We start from the raw sequence: 16,227 nt of genomic DNA on the forward strand, positions 1-16,227 counted from the left end.
CTTCATATTTATATGCATTCATAAAGTATTTATTTTATGATTCTTATTGTATTTTTAAATTAAAATTTAATTTTTATCGACAGCATATATATATATATATATATATATATATATATATACATTTTTAGTGTTTAAGATGCTGTCAATAATGTTGTATACCAACTATAAATTTACTTTGATGGCCCTCTTGGTTTTCAGTTTATAGCTGGGTATATATTAATGGTTTGAACTGTTTTGGAGTCTCTACCATCCTGTGAAAGTACGGTATATAAAAACACAATTTTGTCATATTCAAACTAATTTTATTTCTAAATTGTTTTATTAACATTACATGTGCAAACTTTTCCACAGGAATTTTCCTGGCTATAAGGCATAACAGTGCATCAAAGCTACAATCCTGACAGTAATGTCGTATTCAAACGAGTGTGTGTCAAATCGGCTGTTTTTCACAGCCCATTTGCACCCATGCGGATCCCGTTTTCACGGATCCCTCATAGACTTGAGTTTATTGAGGGATCCGTGAAAACGGACAAAAATAGGACATGTCCTATCTTTTAATGGACCGTTCACACGGTACGTTAAAACAACAGCCGTGTGAACAGCCCCATAAAAATACATGCAATACAATACACGGGTGTTAACATTTTTTTATTTCAACGCTCGTCTGAATAAGGCATGAAAAATGTGTTATATTCCAATTTCTTGTTTCTTGTATTTCCTTGCTTTGTCTTTCATCTACATCGTTTATACCCAAATGGCTAATGATAAAGGGTGCCAACAAACTGAATTTAGTTATTAGCAGTCTTGTCACCTATTAAATGGCTGCATAATGTGATTTATTTAAATCAAAACTAATATTTTAGGAGTTAAACTTTAGAATATAGGGTTTTATTTGCTTTTCTGTTAAATATTATATCAATAGAGATTTACATTATTAATAAAAGCATACAACAAAAATGAATTTATTACATAGAGCATACCCTGCAACTGCCCTGTCCCCCCTTACATATTGGCCATTGGACCTCTCTCTATTTCCAACAGAAAACATTAACGGGGATTAGGAGTTAGGTGGCCTGAAGATCAGGTCATAGTGGTGAGTCCCTAGTATATGTGGGTATAAAGCCATGAACCAGCACCAGGAGAATATTTCAATTTTAACTTTATCAGAAAAATAGAACTTGTTGATATGTCACTAACAGACAGATTCATTACATGTAAGCTATTATTTTCCGACTGATACAAATTAACTAACAAACCAACCACAAATTTTGGACTGAATACGGAAATGGACTGCCATTGAAGCTTGTTTCCAGCATGTTATTGCCATTGTTGCGATGTGTAGAATGAGTAAAGGATTCAGAAGTGTAAAATTCCTGTCCTGGTAAAGTTTTTCTTTAAATAATACTGTAAAAGAAATAGCATTTTAGTTATACCACCATTATACAGCACTGCAGAAAATTTTAGTGCTTTAGATGTACAATTATTATTATCAGGTTTTTGACCATTTTTTTTATAATTAGTAGCATGAGTAAGAACCTGATATTTTTTGAGTCAGTACTAATCGGACGTGACTTTTAAAGGCGTATCCCCATCTTCCCATCTTGGACATTTATGGCATATCCACAGGCTATGCCATAAATGTCCGATAAATGCGGGTCACACCTTTGGGACCCACACCTTTCACTAGAACGGGGCCCCATTACCCTCATTCTACCTTCTCCCGCTGTCACAGGGCTCTGGCCAATGAGTTAGAAGGTGACAAGGAGTATGAAAACAGCCAAGCTTTCTTGAGCTACTCGGTTTCAGCAGTTTCCATAGAATTTCTAAAGATAGGTGTGGGTCCCCTCTGTCGGGTATTTATGGCATATCCTGTGGAGATGGGAATATGCCTTTAAGTTCATAGAAACAACAGATATAGTTGAGGTTATGTATGATAACTAGTACAGAAGAAGAGATGTTGTCCATGGGAAAAATTAAATAAGCTACACTTCTAAAATGGCAATTGGAATCTGAATAGTTTCTATTTTTTCACTCTAAAATTACCCCAACTGTACAGTATGTTGAAAAGATAAAAACAACCTTATGATAAGAAATAGACTTTCTATATATAACAAATACACTCCTAAACTTTGAAATTGCAACACCAAGAAGTGCAACCTGTAAGGTTATGTAAATTGAGTAAGGAGGGGGGTCACTAAAAACTGCTGTGAGAGGCATAAAAGCCAGCTTGGAAGCAAAGTTTTTTTTAGCCACATGAATTATAAAAAATCGGATCAAATGGTGTGGGATAATCGTGTGATGCCTCCTGTTCGTCGAAGTGCCAGTTATCGTCACTTGTTGCAAACTGAGAGGGAAAGAATCCTTGAACTGAGAGATCTTGGTTTATCACTTCAGAACGTTGCAGCGCGTGTAGGCAGAGATGTCAGTACTGTTCAAAGTTGCGTGTTGCAGAGGTTGGGAGAACAATAATGAATGGGAATTACAGCAAGAGGTGAGTGGAGGTGAACCTCTGCACAGACGGATCATCTGATTGGAAGAATAGCGCATAGTGATCCATTCTGTACTGCAAGTAAAATTGTACGTCACATCCCAAGCCTAGGGAGGCAACCTACTTTTAAGAATAGTTTTTGGGGACATTTTAGATGGATATGGCTCCATAAAGACAACCAAAGTCCTTCCATTAATAGCTATATCAAAGTGATCCAATAAACAGTGCCAGCACAATGCTCGGCCAAATTAGTGCCAGTACAGTGCCCTCCATAAATAGTGCCAGAAAACTGTCCCCATAAACAATAGTGCCAGCAAAATGACCTACAGTGAACTAAATAAGTATTTGATCCCTTGCTGATTTTGTAAGTTTGCCCACTGTCAAAGACAAGAACAGTCTAGAATTTTTAGGCTAGGTTAATTTTACCAGTGAGAGATAGATTATATATATAAAAAAAAGAAAATCACATTGTCAAAATTATATATATTTATTTGCATTGTGCACAGAGAAATAAGTATTTGATCCCCTACCAACCATTAAGAGTTCAGCCTCCTCCAGACCAGTTACACGCTCCAAATCAACTTGGTGCCTGCATTAAAGACAGCTGTCTTACATGGTCACCTGTATAAAAGACTCCTGTCCACAGACTCAATTAATCAGTCTGACTCTAACCTCTACAACATGGGCAAGACCAAAGAGCTTTCTAAGGATGTCAGGGACAAGATCATAGACCTGCACTAGGCTGGAATGGGCTACAAAACCATAAGTAAGATGCTGGGTGAGAAGGAGACAACTGTTGGTGCATAGTAAGAAAATGGAAGACATACAAAATGACTGTCAATCGACATCGATCTATGGGTCCATGCAAAATCTCACCTTGTGGGGTATCCTTGATCCTGAGGAAGGTGAGAGCTCAGCCAAAAACTACACGGGGGGAACTTGTTAATGATCTCAAGTCAGCTGGGACCACAGTCACCAAGAAAACCATTGGTAACACATTACGCCGTAATGGATTCAAATCCTGCAGTGCCCGCAAGGTCCCCCTGCTCAAGAAGGCACATGTACAGGCCCGTCTGAAGTTTGCAAATGAACATCTGGATGATTCTGAGAGTGATTGGGAGAAGGTGCTGTGGTCAGATGAGACTAAAATTGAGCTCTTTGGCATTAACTCAACTCGCCGTGTTTGGAGGAAGAGAAATGCTGCCTATGACCCAAAGAACACCGTCCCCACTGTCAAGCATGGAGGTGGAAACATTATGTTTTGGGGGTGTTTCTCTGCTAAGGGCACAGGACTACTTCACCGCATCAATGGGAGAATGGATGGAGCCATGTACCGTCAAATGCTGAGTGACAACCTCCTTCCCTCCACCAGGACATTAAAAATGGCTCGTGGCTGGGTCTTCCAGCACGACAATGACCCGAAACATACAGCCAAGGCAACAAAGGAGTGGCTCAAAAAAGAGCACATTAAGGTCATGGAGTGACCTAGCCAGTCTCCAGACCTTAATCCCATCGAAAACTTATGGAGGGAGCTGAAGATCCGAGTTGCCAAGCGACAGCCTCGAAATCTTAATGATTTACAGATGATCTGCAAAGAGGAGTGGGCCAAAATTCCATCTAACATGTGTGCAAACCTCATCATCAACTACAAAAAACGTCTGACTGCTGTGCTTGCCAACAAGGGTTTTGCCCCCAAGTATTAAGTCTTGTTTGCCAAAGGGATCAAATACTTATTTCTCTGTGCACAATGCAAATACATATATATAATTTTGACTATGTGATTTTCTTTTTTTTTTTCTATATATATATAATCTATCTCTCACTGGTAAAATTAACCTAGCCTAAAAATTCTAGACAGTTCATGTCTTTGACAGTGGGCAAACTTACAAAATCAGCAAGGGATCAAATACTTATTTCCTTCACTGTACATAAAAAGTGCAAGCAGAACCGCAATGGAGGTCATTACTGAATGCAATTCTAGCAAAGCAAAATAATAAAAAAAAGCCACAAATAAGAAAGACCTGAAAAAAAAATAAAGGAAGAAAGGACAATTCAAGAGTTCATATCTACTTGTGAATCTTTGACTATAATTGGAGCCTTGCCACATGGTAATTTTTTGATGATTAGTGCAATGGCTAAAGGTCCTTTTACATGTGCCAATTATCCGGCAACGAGCATTTATATGAACTCTCGTTCCCGATAATTGCCCTGTGTAAACAGGGCAATGATCAGCCGATGATCGAGCAAACACTGGTTTATCGGCTGATCGTATTGTTTATGCAACATGAAATATTATCGTTGTCGGCAGCACACATCCCTGTGTGAACAGGGAGGTGTGCAGCCGACATGATAGAAATCATGGGCGTAACTACCAGGGTAGCAAGCTTAGCAGCTGCTATGGGGCCCAACAACTAAGGGGAACCATCAACTATTATTCAGTTCTATGAGAGTTACCGAAACAGCTTAGCTCAGCTGTTTCCGTAATTCCTGACCATGTAATCAGTAAGTGGCCGGTAGGCAGCGTGAGCACAAAAAGCTAGAACGGGGTTTAGGGGGCCCTGTTCTAGAGATAGGTGCGGGTCGCAGACATGGGACCCGCATCTATCTGACATTTATGACATATCCTGTGGATATGTCATAAATTTCCCTCATGGGAAAACCCCTTTAATAAAAGTTCAAAAATCAATAAATGATATGTACCGCAAAATGGTGCAATTAAAAAATACAACTTGTCCCACAAAAAAGTCCTTATACAGCTATGTCGACAGAAAAATAAAAAAGTTATAGCTCTATGAATGCGACTATGGAAATACTTAAAAAATTGCTAGGTGATTAAGGTTTAGGCCGGGTTCCCATGTAGCGTATACGCTGCCGAATTTCCTCAACGGAATTCTGTACGGAAATTCTGCGGCATTTACAGTAGCAGCAAAGTGGAAGAGATTTAGAAAATCTCATGCCCATGCTGCGGAAAAAGAACCGCAGCGTAAACTTTAATAAATTGGTTCGGAATTTAATTCTGCAGCTTGTCAATTTATGCTGCGTTTTTGTTGATTTTCTGTTGCAGGTTTTCCCCATTGAATGCAATGGGGATGCAAAACCCACAACAGAAAGCCAAGTGTTGCGACTTTTGTAGTGATTACGCCACAAAAATCTCAAATCCGGGAAAAAAACAAATCATGCCTACCCAGAACGCCCTCCTTCTTCCTGCAGTCCGGCCTCCTGGAATGACGTTTCATCACAATCCAATCACAGGCTGCAGCAGTCACATGGCCTGCAATGTCATCGTAGGAGGCCGGACTACGCGCAGAGAAGATGGGGAGGGTAAGTATGAGCGCATTCTAACACAGCGGAAATTCCGTTAAAAAAACTGCGGACTCCTGGTCGGACACGCTGCGTGATATTTATGCAGCATTTTTAGACCCATGGGTACCCGGCCTTCGGTGTTAAGGGGTTAAGCCATGAGGGTTTTTGTATAAGTTAATACAGAAAGGGCTTCATGTATCAAAATACTTTCAAAGAAAATGGGTTGTTCATCAAGAGTTCAGCATTTATTTATCAAATGTAGTATGGAAAATGGGGTTTAACCTCTTATACTTTGTTATTAAGACAGGATTTGATACATGAGAAAAAAAAAGTGGTTAACATTGAACAGACTTTACTGTGAGGTGTCATTAAATTATATTATGCTGTATACACTTTACTAGATTAAAGGGTTACTAAACATTTGACAAAATTCTGACATGTCATAGTTACATGTCAGAAGTTTTGACTGGTAGCGGTCCGAGCACTGAGACCCCCACCAATCGCTAAAATGAAGTGGCAGAAGTGCCCATGTGAGCGCTCAGCTACTTAGTTTCTGTTCGGCTTTTTCCGGAAAGCCGATGTATCGGAGTACGGGCTCATAGACTTTCTATTGAGCCCGTACTCTGATACATTGATTTGCGGAAAAAGCCGAACAGACACGAAGCAGCTGAGCGCTCACGAGAGCACTTCTGCCACTTCGTTTTAGCGATTGGTGGGGTTCTCAGTGCTCGGACCCCCACCAATCAAAACTTCTGACATGTAACTATGGCATGTCAGAAGTTTGTCAAACATTTAGTTATTCTTTAAACGTCTCACATGTTTGTCTTACATGTCTGTGCGTTTTACAATCCAGTCTGTAAATTCTGTGACTTTAGTGTAAACTCCGGGCTTGTCAGGACGAGCGCAGCCATCACCCCAGCTTGTAATTCCAATTAAATACCATGTCTTGTCGACTACACAAGCAAGAGGACCACCAGAATCCCCCTTAAATGAAAATATAATAAAACATATATTAGTGTGTCAGTCTGTGAACAGTATTATTTGTAACATGTAACCAGCTTCAAATGACGACCATACATTATGAGTTGAATGTGTCGTACAATGGGTACAATATGGTATAAAAAATGAAGCCTGTATACCTGTCATGGGGCTGAACAACCAATTAACAAAAGCGCCAGATCCGTTGCATGACGGACACCAACTTTGCTTGACAGAACCAATTGACTTTAATGGGTTTTGTCGGGTTTCCGTCATGGTGTCGGTTATTTTGCCAGGCAAAATAGCGCTGCTAATTTATTAGGCAAAAACAACAGAATCTGTGACGGAGGCTGCTCAATGAGACCTCCGATGCAGATGTGTGCAAAGCCTTAGCCCGTGGCATATTCAGCGGACAAATCTCTGTGGTCAGTGGGGAACCTCGTAATCTTTGTAGATCCAGTAGAGGAAGGCAGGGAGCGGGCATGTAACATTCCCTGCTGTACAGTGACTGTAGTGCAAAATGATATTGCCTGGTGTCTGCTGCGTGTGGTATGAAAAAATATATATTTCCTGCGTCTAGTGGGAAAAGATGAGATTCATTTATATAAAATGTCATGGTGTAGGTTACATTCCCTAGTGTTCAAAGGAAAAGGTCGCCTCTGGTACACCCAGACATAATGCCTCTTGACTCCTGCAATCTTTGCCAATATCAATAACCCTACCTGAAACTCTCTCCCGAATCTTCTATATGTTAATAAAAAATTCCAAAGATAAAAAGCAAGCTTCAAGGTTGAGCAACAAGTCTACCAAGAGCTGAATACAGTCAAATCTTTTGGAACTACTTTCTTTTTATTTATAACTGTCCAATGTCATCTATCACCACCATACATTTTTGAATAATACAACCAGGTTTAATGATAATGATGATGATGATAATAATAATAATAATAAGGATTCCAATACAAGATGACAACAAGCCAGGTTAAAGGGGTTGTCCTGTTAAAAAATAAATAAACATTTTTTGTGTTTCCTATTAGGGCATACTGAGTTAATAGAGGAGGTCTTCTGTTCAGGATCCTCATCTGTTGGCCAGAGTGGTGAGTAGTTACAAAAAGCGTCTCTCACCCTAGAGGACCTGTCCTGTCCTGCATTACACAGACAACCCCTTGATTTGACTGGGCACTGTATAATACTTTATTTCCCCTGTGGTGGCGCTGCAGGGAAATTATACACTTACTCCCAGGTTTCCCCACAGATTACAGCTGATTGCTGGGGTTTCCAGCAGGAGAAAACTTTGTGATTGACTCATTATCAAGGGAATCTTCTAACAAGTAGGGATTGCCCAAAGTGGACAACCCCTTTAATGGTGAACCCTTGGAATTCACCTGTTTAATACCCTCAGTTTCTTACCACACATACTCAAGACAATACATGTGAGGACAGTGCCCTTATTATTATCAAATAAAACTGAATCTCTCAATGTTGTATTCATATAGTTCACTTACCTTGCATGAATCAATCTGGCCATGTTTATATCCGGCACATAAGACCTTATTGCTTATCATTTGTGTTGAATAACTTCGTTGACATTCTGTGCTATACTTTAGAGGTACCTCAGCCTTCTGGAGCACATTTGAAGTAGATCCTTGAATTACATGGAAACATATTATACTAAAATTTTTCATATTAGTTTGGTCCTGTTTATGGTCAAGAGGGTGTGAAGCTGATGAATTCAATAGTCTTTTCTGATTACATCTTAACAATTACTTGTTCTGTGCTCATCTTCTGTGGTAAGACAGACTATTGTTTCTTATTTTTAAGGACTGATTAACCCTTTCCCGCCACAGCAATTTTTTGGATTTTCACTTTTTTTTCCCCACCTTCCAAAAGCCATAACTCTTTTATTTTTCCATCAATATTTCCGTATGAGGGCTTGTCTTTTGCAAGAAGAGTTGTATATTTTCACAGAATCATATTTGTACCATATAATATAGTGGGAAACGAGAAAAATATATATGTGGGGTGGAATAGGAAAAAAACAGCGATTCCTCAACCTTTTGGGTGGTTTTGTTTTTACGGCGTTCACCGTACGGTAAAAACGGCATGTTAACATTATTCTGCGGGTCAATACGATTACAGTGATACTAAATTTATATAGTTTTCTTTATGTTTTACTACTTTTATAAGGAAAAAACTGATTGTTAAATATAAAATTTGAGTTTTGTCGCCACATTTGAGCCATAACGTTTTTATTTTTCTGTCGATTTAGCCGTTTGAGGGCTTATTTATTGTGGGGCGAGCTGTAGTTTATAAAGGTACTATTTTGGGGCATGTGAGACTTTTTGATCACTTTTTATTAAATTTTTTGTGGGAGAAGAAGGGACCAAAAAACAGCAATTCTGATGTTTTTAATTTTTTATTTTTTACGGCGTTCACCGTGCGGACTAAATAATTATATGTTGTAATAGTTCAGACTCTTACGGACGCAGCGATGCCAGTTATGTTAGCTTTTTAATTTTTTTACATTGTGCTTGAGGGAAAATGGGAAAAGGGGGGTTTTTTGAGGTTTGTTTTTTTTTTTTTTATTTGTTAACAAAACTTTTTTTTACTTGTCCCCCTAGGGGACTTTAACCAGCGATCGTTAGATCGCTTGCACGATATACTGCAATACTAATGTATTGCAGTATATTGCGATTCTGACTGTCTCCCATGAAGCACTGCCGGAGGCAGAGCTTCATAGGAGTAAAAAGATGGCGGACCTGGGGGACTTCGTCAGGCCCCCAGGCAGCCATGCCAACCAACAGCTCCCCCCGATCTCGCTGCGGGGGTGCCGTTGGGACATTACAGGGGACCACCCCCCTGTTTTTAGTAATTTAAATGGCGCAATCTCTATTGAAAGCGGCATTTAACGGGTTAAACAAGCGGGATCGCGCTCGAACGGGATCCCGCTCGTTACCCGGAAGTGTTTTACAGCCGACACACTCCGCTCCATATTCCCCCACCCGGCGTGCGCGTATATATACAGCGGATGTCGGGAAGGGGTTAATGACGGGACCCATTCTGCAGGGCTGGAGATGGCAAATGTGGTGCTAATGTTTAACCCCTTAGTGACTAAGCCTGTTTTGGCCTTAAGGACCAGACCATTTTTTTCAAATCTGACATGTATCACTTGAAGTGGCAATAACTTTGAAATGCTTTTCTTTTTCAAGTGATTCTAAAATTGTTTTCTCGTGACACATTGGACTTTCAGTTAGTGGTCAAATTTGGTAGACACATTCAGTGTTTATTTATGAAAAATACAAAAAGTTTGCAAAAAAATTGCAAAAATTAGCTTTTATTTTTATTTTAATGTATCTGCTTGTAAGACAGATAGTAATACCACACAAAATAGCTACTATTTCACATTTCCCATATGTCTACTTTATGTTTGCATTGTTTTTTGAACGTGCTTTTATTTTTCTAGGACATTACAAGGCTTAGAACTTTAGCAGCAATTTCTCGCATTTCCAAGAAAATTTTCAAAAGCCTTATTTTAGGGACCGGTTTAGTTCTGAACTGGTTTTGAGGGCCTTATATACTATAAACCCCCTATAAATAACCCCATTTTAAAAACTGAACCCCTCAAAGTATTCAAAACAGCATTTAGAAAGTTTCTTAACCCTTTAGGCGATTCACAAGAATTAAAGCAAATTAAAGGTGAAATTTACAAATGTCTTTTTTTTTTGCAGAAAATCAGTTTTGATCCATTCTTTTTCTGTAACACAGAAGGTTTTACCAGAGAAACGCAACTCAATATTTACTGCCCAAATTCTGCAGTTTTTAGAAAATATCCCACATGTGGCCCTAGCGTGCTACTGAACGGAAACACGGGCCTCAGAAGCAAAGGAGCACCTAGAGGATTTTGGGGCCTTATTTTTATTAGAATATATTTTAGGCACCATGTCAGGTTTGAAGAGGTCTTGTGGGGCCAAAACAAAGAAAACACCTAAAAAAAAGACATAATTTGGCAAACTATACCCCTCAAGCAATTTATCAAGGGGTATAGTGGGCATTTTGACCCCACGGGTATTTTGCTGAATTTAGTGTAATTATGCTCTGAAAATGAAAATCTAAGTTTTTTCTAATAAAATTTGGTTTTAGCTCAGATTTTTCCATTTTCATAATAGATAAAGGAGAACCCCAACATTTGTAAAGCAACCCATTCTGAGTACGGCAATACCCCATATATGGTAATAAACGGCTGTTTGGACCCACGGCAGGGCTCCGAAGGGAATGTGCGCCGTTTCGCTTTTGGAGCTCAAATTTTGCTTGATTGTTTTTCAGGTGCCATGTTTCCCCATCGTTTCATAATGGAAGTTTCTGTAACTTTTTCATATGCTTTGTCCATATGCAAAGCCCATGAGAGGCCAAAACAGTGGAAACCCCCAAAAGTGACCGCATTTGGGAAACTACACCACTCAAGGAATCTATCTAGAGGTATAATTAGCATTTAGACCCCACAGGTATTTTGCAGAATTTATTGGAATTAGGCCGTGAAAATGAAAATCTACATTTTGTTTCACTAAATTGTAGAATGTCTTCATTTTCACAACGGATACTGGAGAAAAAGCACCCCAACATTTGTAAAGCAATTTCTCCCGATTACAGAAACACCCCACATGTGGTCATAAACTGCTATTTGGACACCCAGCAAAGCTCTAAAGAGAAGGAGCGCTATTTGGCATGCAGATTTTGCTGTATTGGTTTGTGGCCACCATGTCGCATATGCAAAACTCCTGAGGTACCAGAGTACAGTGCAAGCCCCAAGAAGTGACCCCATTTTGGAAACTGCACCCCTCAAGGCATTTACAATTTTCCTGGACAAATGAGCATGCGCACCATGCGCATTTGAAGTCTATTTTGGTGATTTTCACAGCATTGGCCTACAATTGCAGGGCTCGGAAGTCAAATAGTAAAACAAACCCAAGTAGTGACCCCCATATTGGAAACTGCACCCCTTAGGGCATTTTAAGGGGTGTAGTAAGCATTTTGACCCCACAGACTATTCTACATTAGAAATTAGTGACCAGCGGATGGTAAAAAGCGAAAATTAAAATTTTCCACTGATGTTCCAATTTAGTGCACAATATGTTGTTGTGCCCAGTTTGTGCCACTGAAGACATAAACTGTTAAGCCTGTTCTCCCGGGTATGGCACTGACATATCAGTGGACGTAAACTGGTGTTTGGGCACACTGTAGGGTTCAGAACGGAGGGAGCGACATTTGGCTTTTGGAGCGTGGATTTTGCTTGGAAGTTGTTCTGTTAGGGGTTTTGCTGGTATTTCAGTTTATAATGTGAGGGCATATGTAAGCCGTGCGGGTTACATCATGGCATAATAAGAGGGTATAATAATGGGGTAAATAAATAATAATTCATAGATCTGTAGCCGGTCTTGCACTGATAAATGGTGCCCAATCTTATCCGCTTTTGGAACACTCTGTATATTTTTCGTCGCCATATTCTGAGAGCCATAACTTTTTTATTTTTGCATTGACGAGTGTATAAGCATTTGTTTTTTGCAGGACGGGATGTAATTGTTATTAGTACTATTTTGGGGTACGTGCGACTTTTTGATCACTTTTTATTCTATACTTTAGAAGGGATGGTGACTAAAAAGTAGCGATTCTAGCATTGTTTTTTATTTTAATTTTTTTGCGGTCTTCCCCGTGCGGGAAAAATAACATTATAGTTTTATAGTTTGGGTTGTTATGAACGCGGTAATACCAAATATGTATACTTTTTTAACATTTCAAATTTTTTTTTCTTATAATAAAAGACTTATTATAGGAAAAAAGACAGTTTTTAATTTTTTAACTTTTAAATATTTTTATTACTTTTTTTTGTCCCACTAGGGGACTTGAACACCTGCACCTCTCATCTTTATTCTTATACATTGCACTACCCACGTAATGCAAAGCATTAGAGCTATTAGGCTCCGCCTCCGGGCAGGGCCTAATAGGCTTTCGTTTGTGGCAGATCAGGAAGCCACTATTGGCCTCCGGTTCCCATAGTAACGATCAGTATCCGTGCGACCACATCGCAGCGATGCCATTCTCCTGGAAACAACTAAGATGCTGCGATCCCTTTTGATCACGGCATCTAAGGTGTTAATGGCAGGGAGTGGAGCTAGCTCCGTTCCCTGCCATTACAGCAGGATGTCAGCTGTTACATACAGCTGACATCCTTCGGCTGATGGCGCAGGCTCAGCTTCTGAGACCGCCGCCATCTTTCATCTGTGGCCGGAAGCCTTTTAAGCTCCCCCTCCTAGCGGGGCCTAATAGGCCACCGTACTTGGCAGACAGGGGGCCATTGTTAGGCCTTCTATTGCCAACAGCCGATCGGCTAGCATGGCTACCCAGCTCTTTTAGCCGGGTAAACAAGCTGCAATACTGTGATTGGTCAGTCACTACTGACTGACCAATACCAGCGATCACTGACGGCGCCGCGCAGCAATTGTTCCCCCGACGAGTCACAGTGACGGCTGTCTGTGACAGCCGATGTCACTGTTCTGTCACCATGTGTTTTGACATGGCGACAGAAAAGCACCATGACTTAACTGTACTTCATGGTGCCTTAATGCAGTGCAAACCATGACGTACAATTGTGTCATGGTGCGTTAAGGGGTTAAAAAAGGGTCATAGGCTGAGCCAGGAAACTATAGACATCCCATTGAAGATAAAATTTTGAAATATCATTATCGGTTTATGAGGGATCGCACTCATCAAACCAATTTGATCAGCTTTTATGAGGAGATAAGTATTAGACTGGACCTAAGTAAGGCTGTATATGCTGTAAAGAAAAAAAAAAAAAATACAAATAAAAAAAAAAAAAAATATATATATATATATATATATTTCTTTTAACGACAATACGGTATATACAAAATGAGAAAGCTAGGACTTGGGAGAAATGTGTTTAATTGGGTTCATAACTGATTTAAAGAGGCTCTGTCACCAGATTTTGCAACCCCTATATGCTATTGCAGCAGATAGGCGCTGCAATGTAGATTACAGTAACGTTTTTATTTTAAAAAAACGAGCATTTTTGGCCAAGTTATGACCATTTTTGTATTTATGCAAATGAGGCTTGCAAAAGTCCAAGTGGGCGTGTTTAAAAGTAAAAGTCCAAGTGGGCGTGTATTATGTGCGTACATCGGGGTGTTTTTACTTCTTTTACTAGCTGGGCGTTCTGACGAGAAGTATCATCCACTTCTCTTCAGAACGCCCAGCTTCTGGCAGATCACGCTGTGACATCACTTTCCCAGGTCCTGCATCGTGTCAGACGAGGGAGGACACATCGGCACCAGAGGCTACAGTTGATTCTGCAGCAGCATCGGCGTTTGCAGGTAAGTCGATGTAGCTACTTACCTGCAAACGCCGATGCTGCTGCAGAATCAACTGTAGCCTCTGGTGCCGATGTGTCCTCGCTCGTCTGACACGATGCAGGACCTGGGGAAGTGACGTTACAGCGTGATCTGCCATAAGCTGGGCGTTCTGAAGAGAAGTGGATGATACTTCTCGTCAGAACGCCCAGCTAGTAAAAGAAGTAAAAACGCCCCGATGTACGCACATAATACACGCCCACTTGGACTTTTACTTTTAAACACGCCCACTTGGACTTTTGCAAGCCTCATTTGCATAAATACAAAAATCATCATAACTTGGCCAAAAATGCTCGTTTTTTAAAAATAAAAACGTTACTGTAATCTACATTGCAGCGCCGATCTGCTGCAATAGCAGATAGGGGTTTCAAAATCTGGTGACAGAGCCTCTTTAAGGATCAAAAAGAGAGGGCACTCACTATTTGGTCACCATTACGTAGAGGGTTCCTCTTTTTAATATGTTAATAATTATGAGCTGCAGTACCAGCCACAGCCATACGCGTGAATACAGCACTGTGCTTAGATAAACAATGAAGGGGCTGCCTCGCTCCAGCAGCACTGTTCCCGAGTCTAAGCTGTGCACACTGTAAATGATAAAGTTAAAAATCCAAACTCTGCAGACAGGTAGAGCTGTGATAGGGTTCGTTGAGCCTCATTAGAATGCTGCTTTAACTCTTTATTTTCCAGAATGCACACCTTACAGGAAGCACTGTTCAGGCAGACCCCCACTGATCGAACAATGATGGTCTATCCTTAGCTTTTTAATGCAAACAGCAATCCTTGAACCACTAGGCCCCCTTGACTCCAGGGCCTCCCAATATGAATGTGATTCTTCCAACCCAACTAATTTTAGCGGGTTTCACTGATAAAGTCCATGTGGATAAGCTTTGAATTAACAAAATATGAATAACCCACAATCCCTAATATCAACATCAAATTGCAACAGATACCATATTACAAAGTGACAGCACCATAACTACTCTATTTGTTTAAAATCCTTTAAAGGGAACAGACTACAAATAGGCTCTGTGTGGACATAAGCAAATGTATGGACAATTGTAGATACTCACTAACTAACTGGGGAAGTGTTTTCATAAAACCCAAACAATGTGATAATGACAACCACTGATCATACAGTATGCAAGAGGGTATAATACTAAATTATAGAAATGTAACAGATTGCAACATTACATTACCAGATTCATTGGTGTATCCCCATCCTGTAATCCAACATGTGCTGGGTAGTACAAAAGAGTCTTGAAGTGGCGGTAGACAGACCGCTTGTTGATTATCTAGAATAAATCAATAGTGGATTATACAGTTAGGTCCAGAATTATTTGGATAGTGACACAAGTTTTGGCATTTTAGCTGTTTACCAAAACATATTGAATATACAGTTATATAATCAATATAGGCTTAAAGTGCAGACTCACATCCTAATTTGAGGAAGTGTTTAGGAATTACAGCTCTTTAATATGTAGCTCCCTCTTTTTCAAGGGACCAAAAGGTAATTGGACAATTATCTCAAAAGCTATTTAATGTGCTGCATGGGCTATGCCCTCATTAATCCATCATCAATTAAGCAGGTAAAAGGTCTGGAGTTGATTCCAGGTGTGGCATTTGCATTTGGAAGCTGTTGCTGTGAACCCACAACATGAAGTCAAAGGAGCTCTCAATGCAATTGAAATACACAATAGTTAGGCTGAAAAAAATGAAGAAATCCATCACAGAGATAGCACAAATGTTAGGAGTGGCCAATTTAACAGTTTGGTACATTCTTGAAAAAAAAAAAAAAGAGTGCACTGGTGATCTCGTGAACTCCAAAAGGCCTGGACGTCCACGGCAGACAACAGTCGTGGATGATCGCAGAATTCTTTCAATGGTAAAGAAAAACACCTTCACTAAGTGAAGAACACCCGCCTGGAAGTAGGTGTTTCAGTATCTAAGTCTACCATAAAGAGACGACTTCATGAGAAAATACAGAGGGTTCACCACAAGGTGCAAACCATTAATCAGCCTCAAAAATAGAAAAGCCAG

General features: G+C 39.9%; 1 protein-coding gene across 1 annotated transcript in view; it reads right to left on the reverse strand.

The window, feature by feature from the left end:
- Positions 1 to 866: 866 nt before the first annotated feature.
- KLKB1 (kallikrein B1) overlaps positions 867 to 16,227 on the reverse strand; it is a 58,479-nt gene continuing 43,118 nt past the window's right edge. The window contains exons 13-16 of the mRNA XM_075860158.1: positions 15,387 to 15,482; positions 8,275 to 8,414; positions 6,621 to 6,775; positions 867 to 1,404 (exon numbers count right to left, since the gene is read on the reverse strand). Of these exons, the coding sequence (XP_075716273.1) occupies positions 1,395 to 1,404; positions 6,621 to 6,775; positions 8,275 to 8,414; positions 15,387 to 15,482 (401 nt within the window). The 3' untranslated portion in view covers positions 867 to 1,394. The remainder of the gene's footprint in view (positions 1,405 to 6,620; positions 6,776 to 8,274; positions 8,415 to 15,386; positions 15,483 to 16,227) is intronic.

The sequence above is a fragment of the Rhinoderma darwinii genome, chromosome 1 (assembly GCF_050947455.1).
Source record: "Rhinoderma darwinii isolate aRhiDar2 chromosome 1, aRhiDar2.hap1, whole genome shotgun sequence".
NCBI classification, from domain to species: Eukaryota; Metazoa; Chordata; class Amphibia; order Anura; family Rhinodermatidae; genus Rhinoderma; species Rhinoderma darwinii.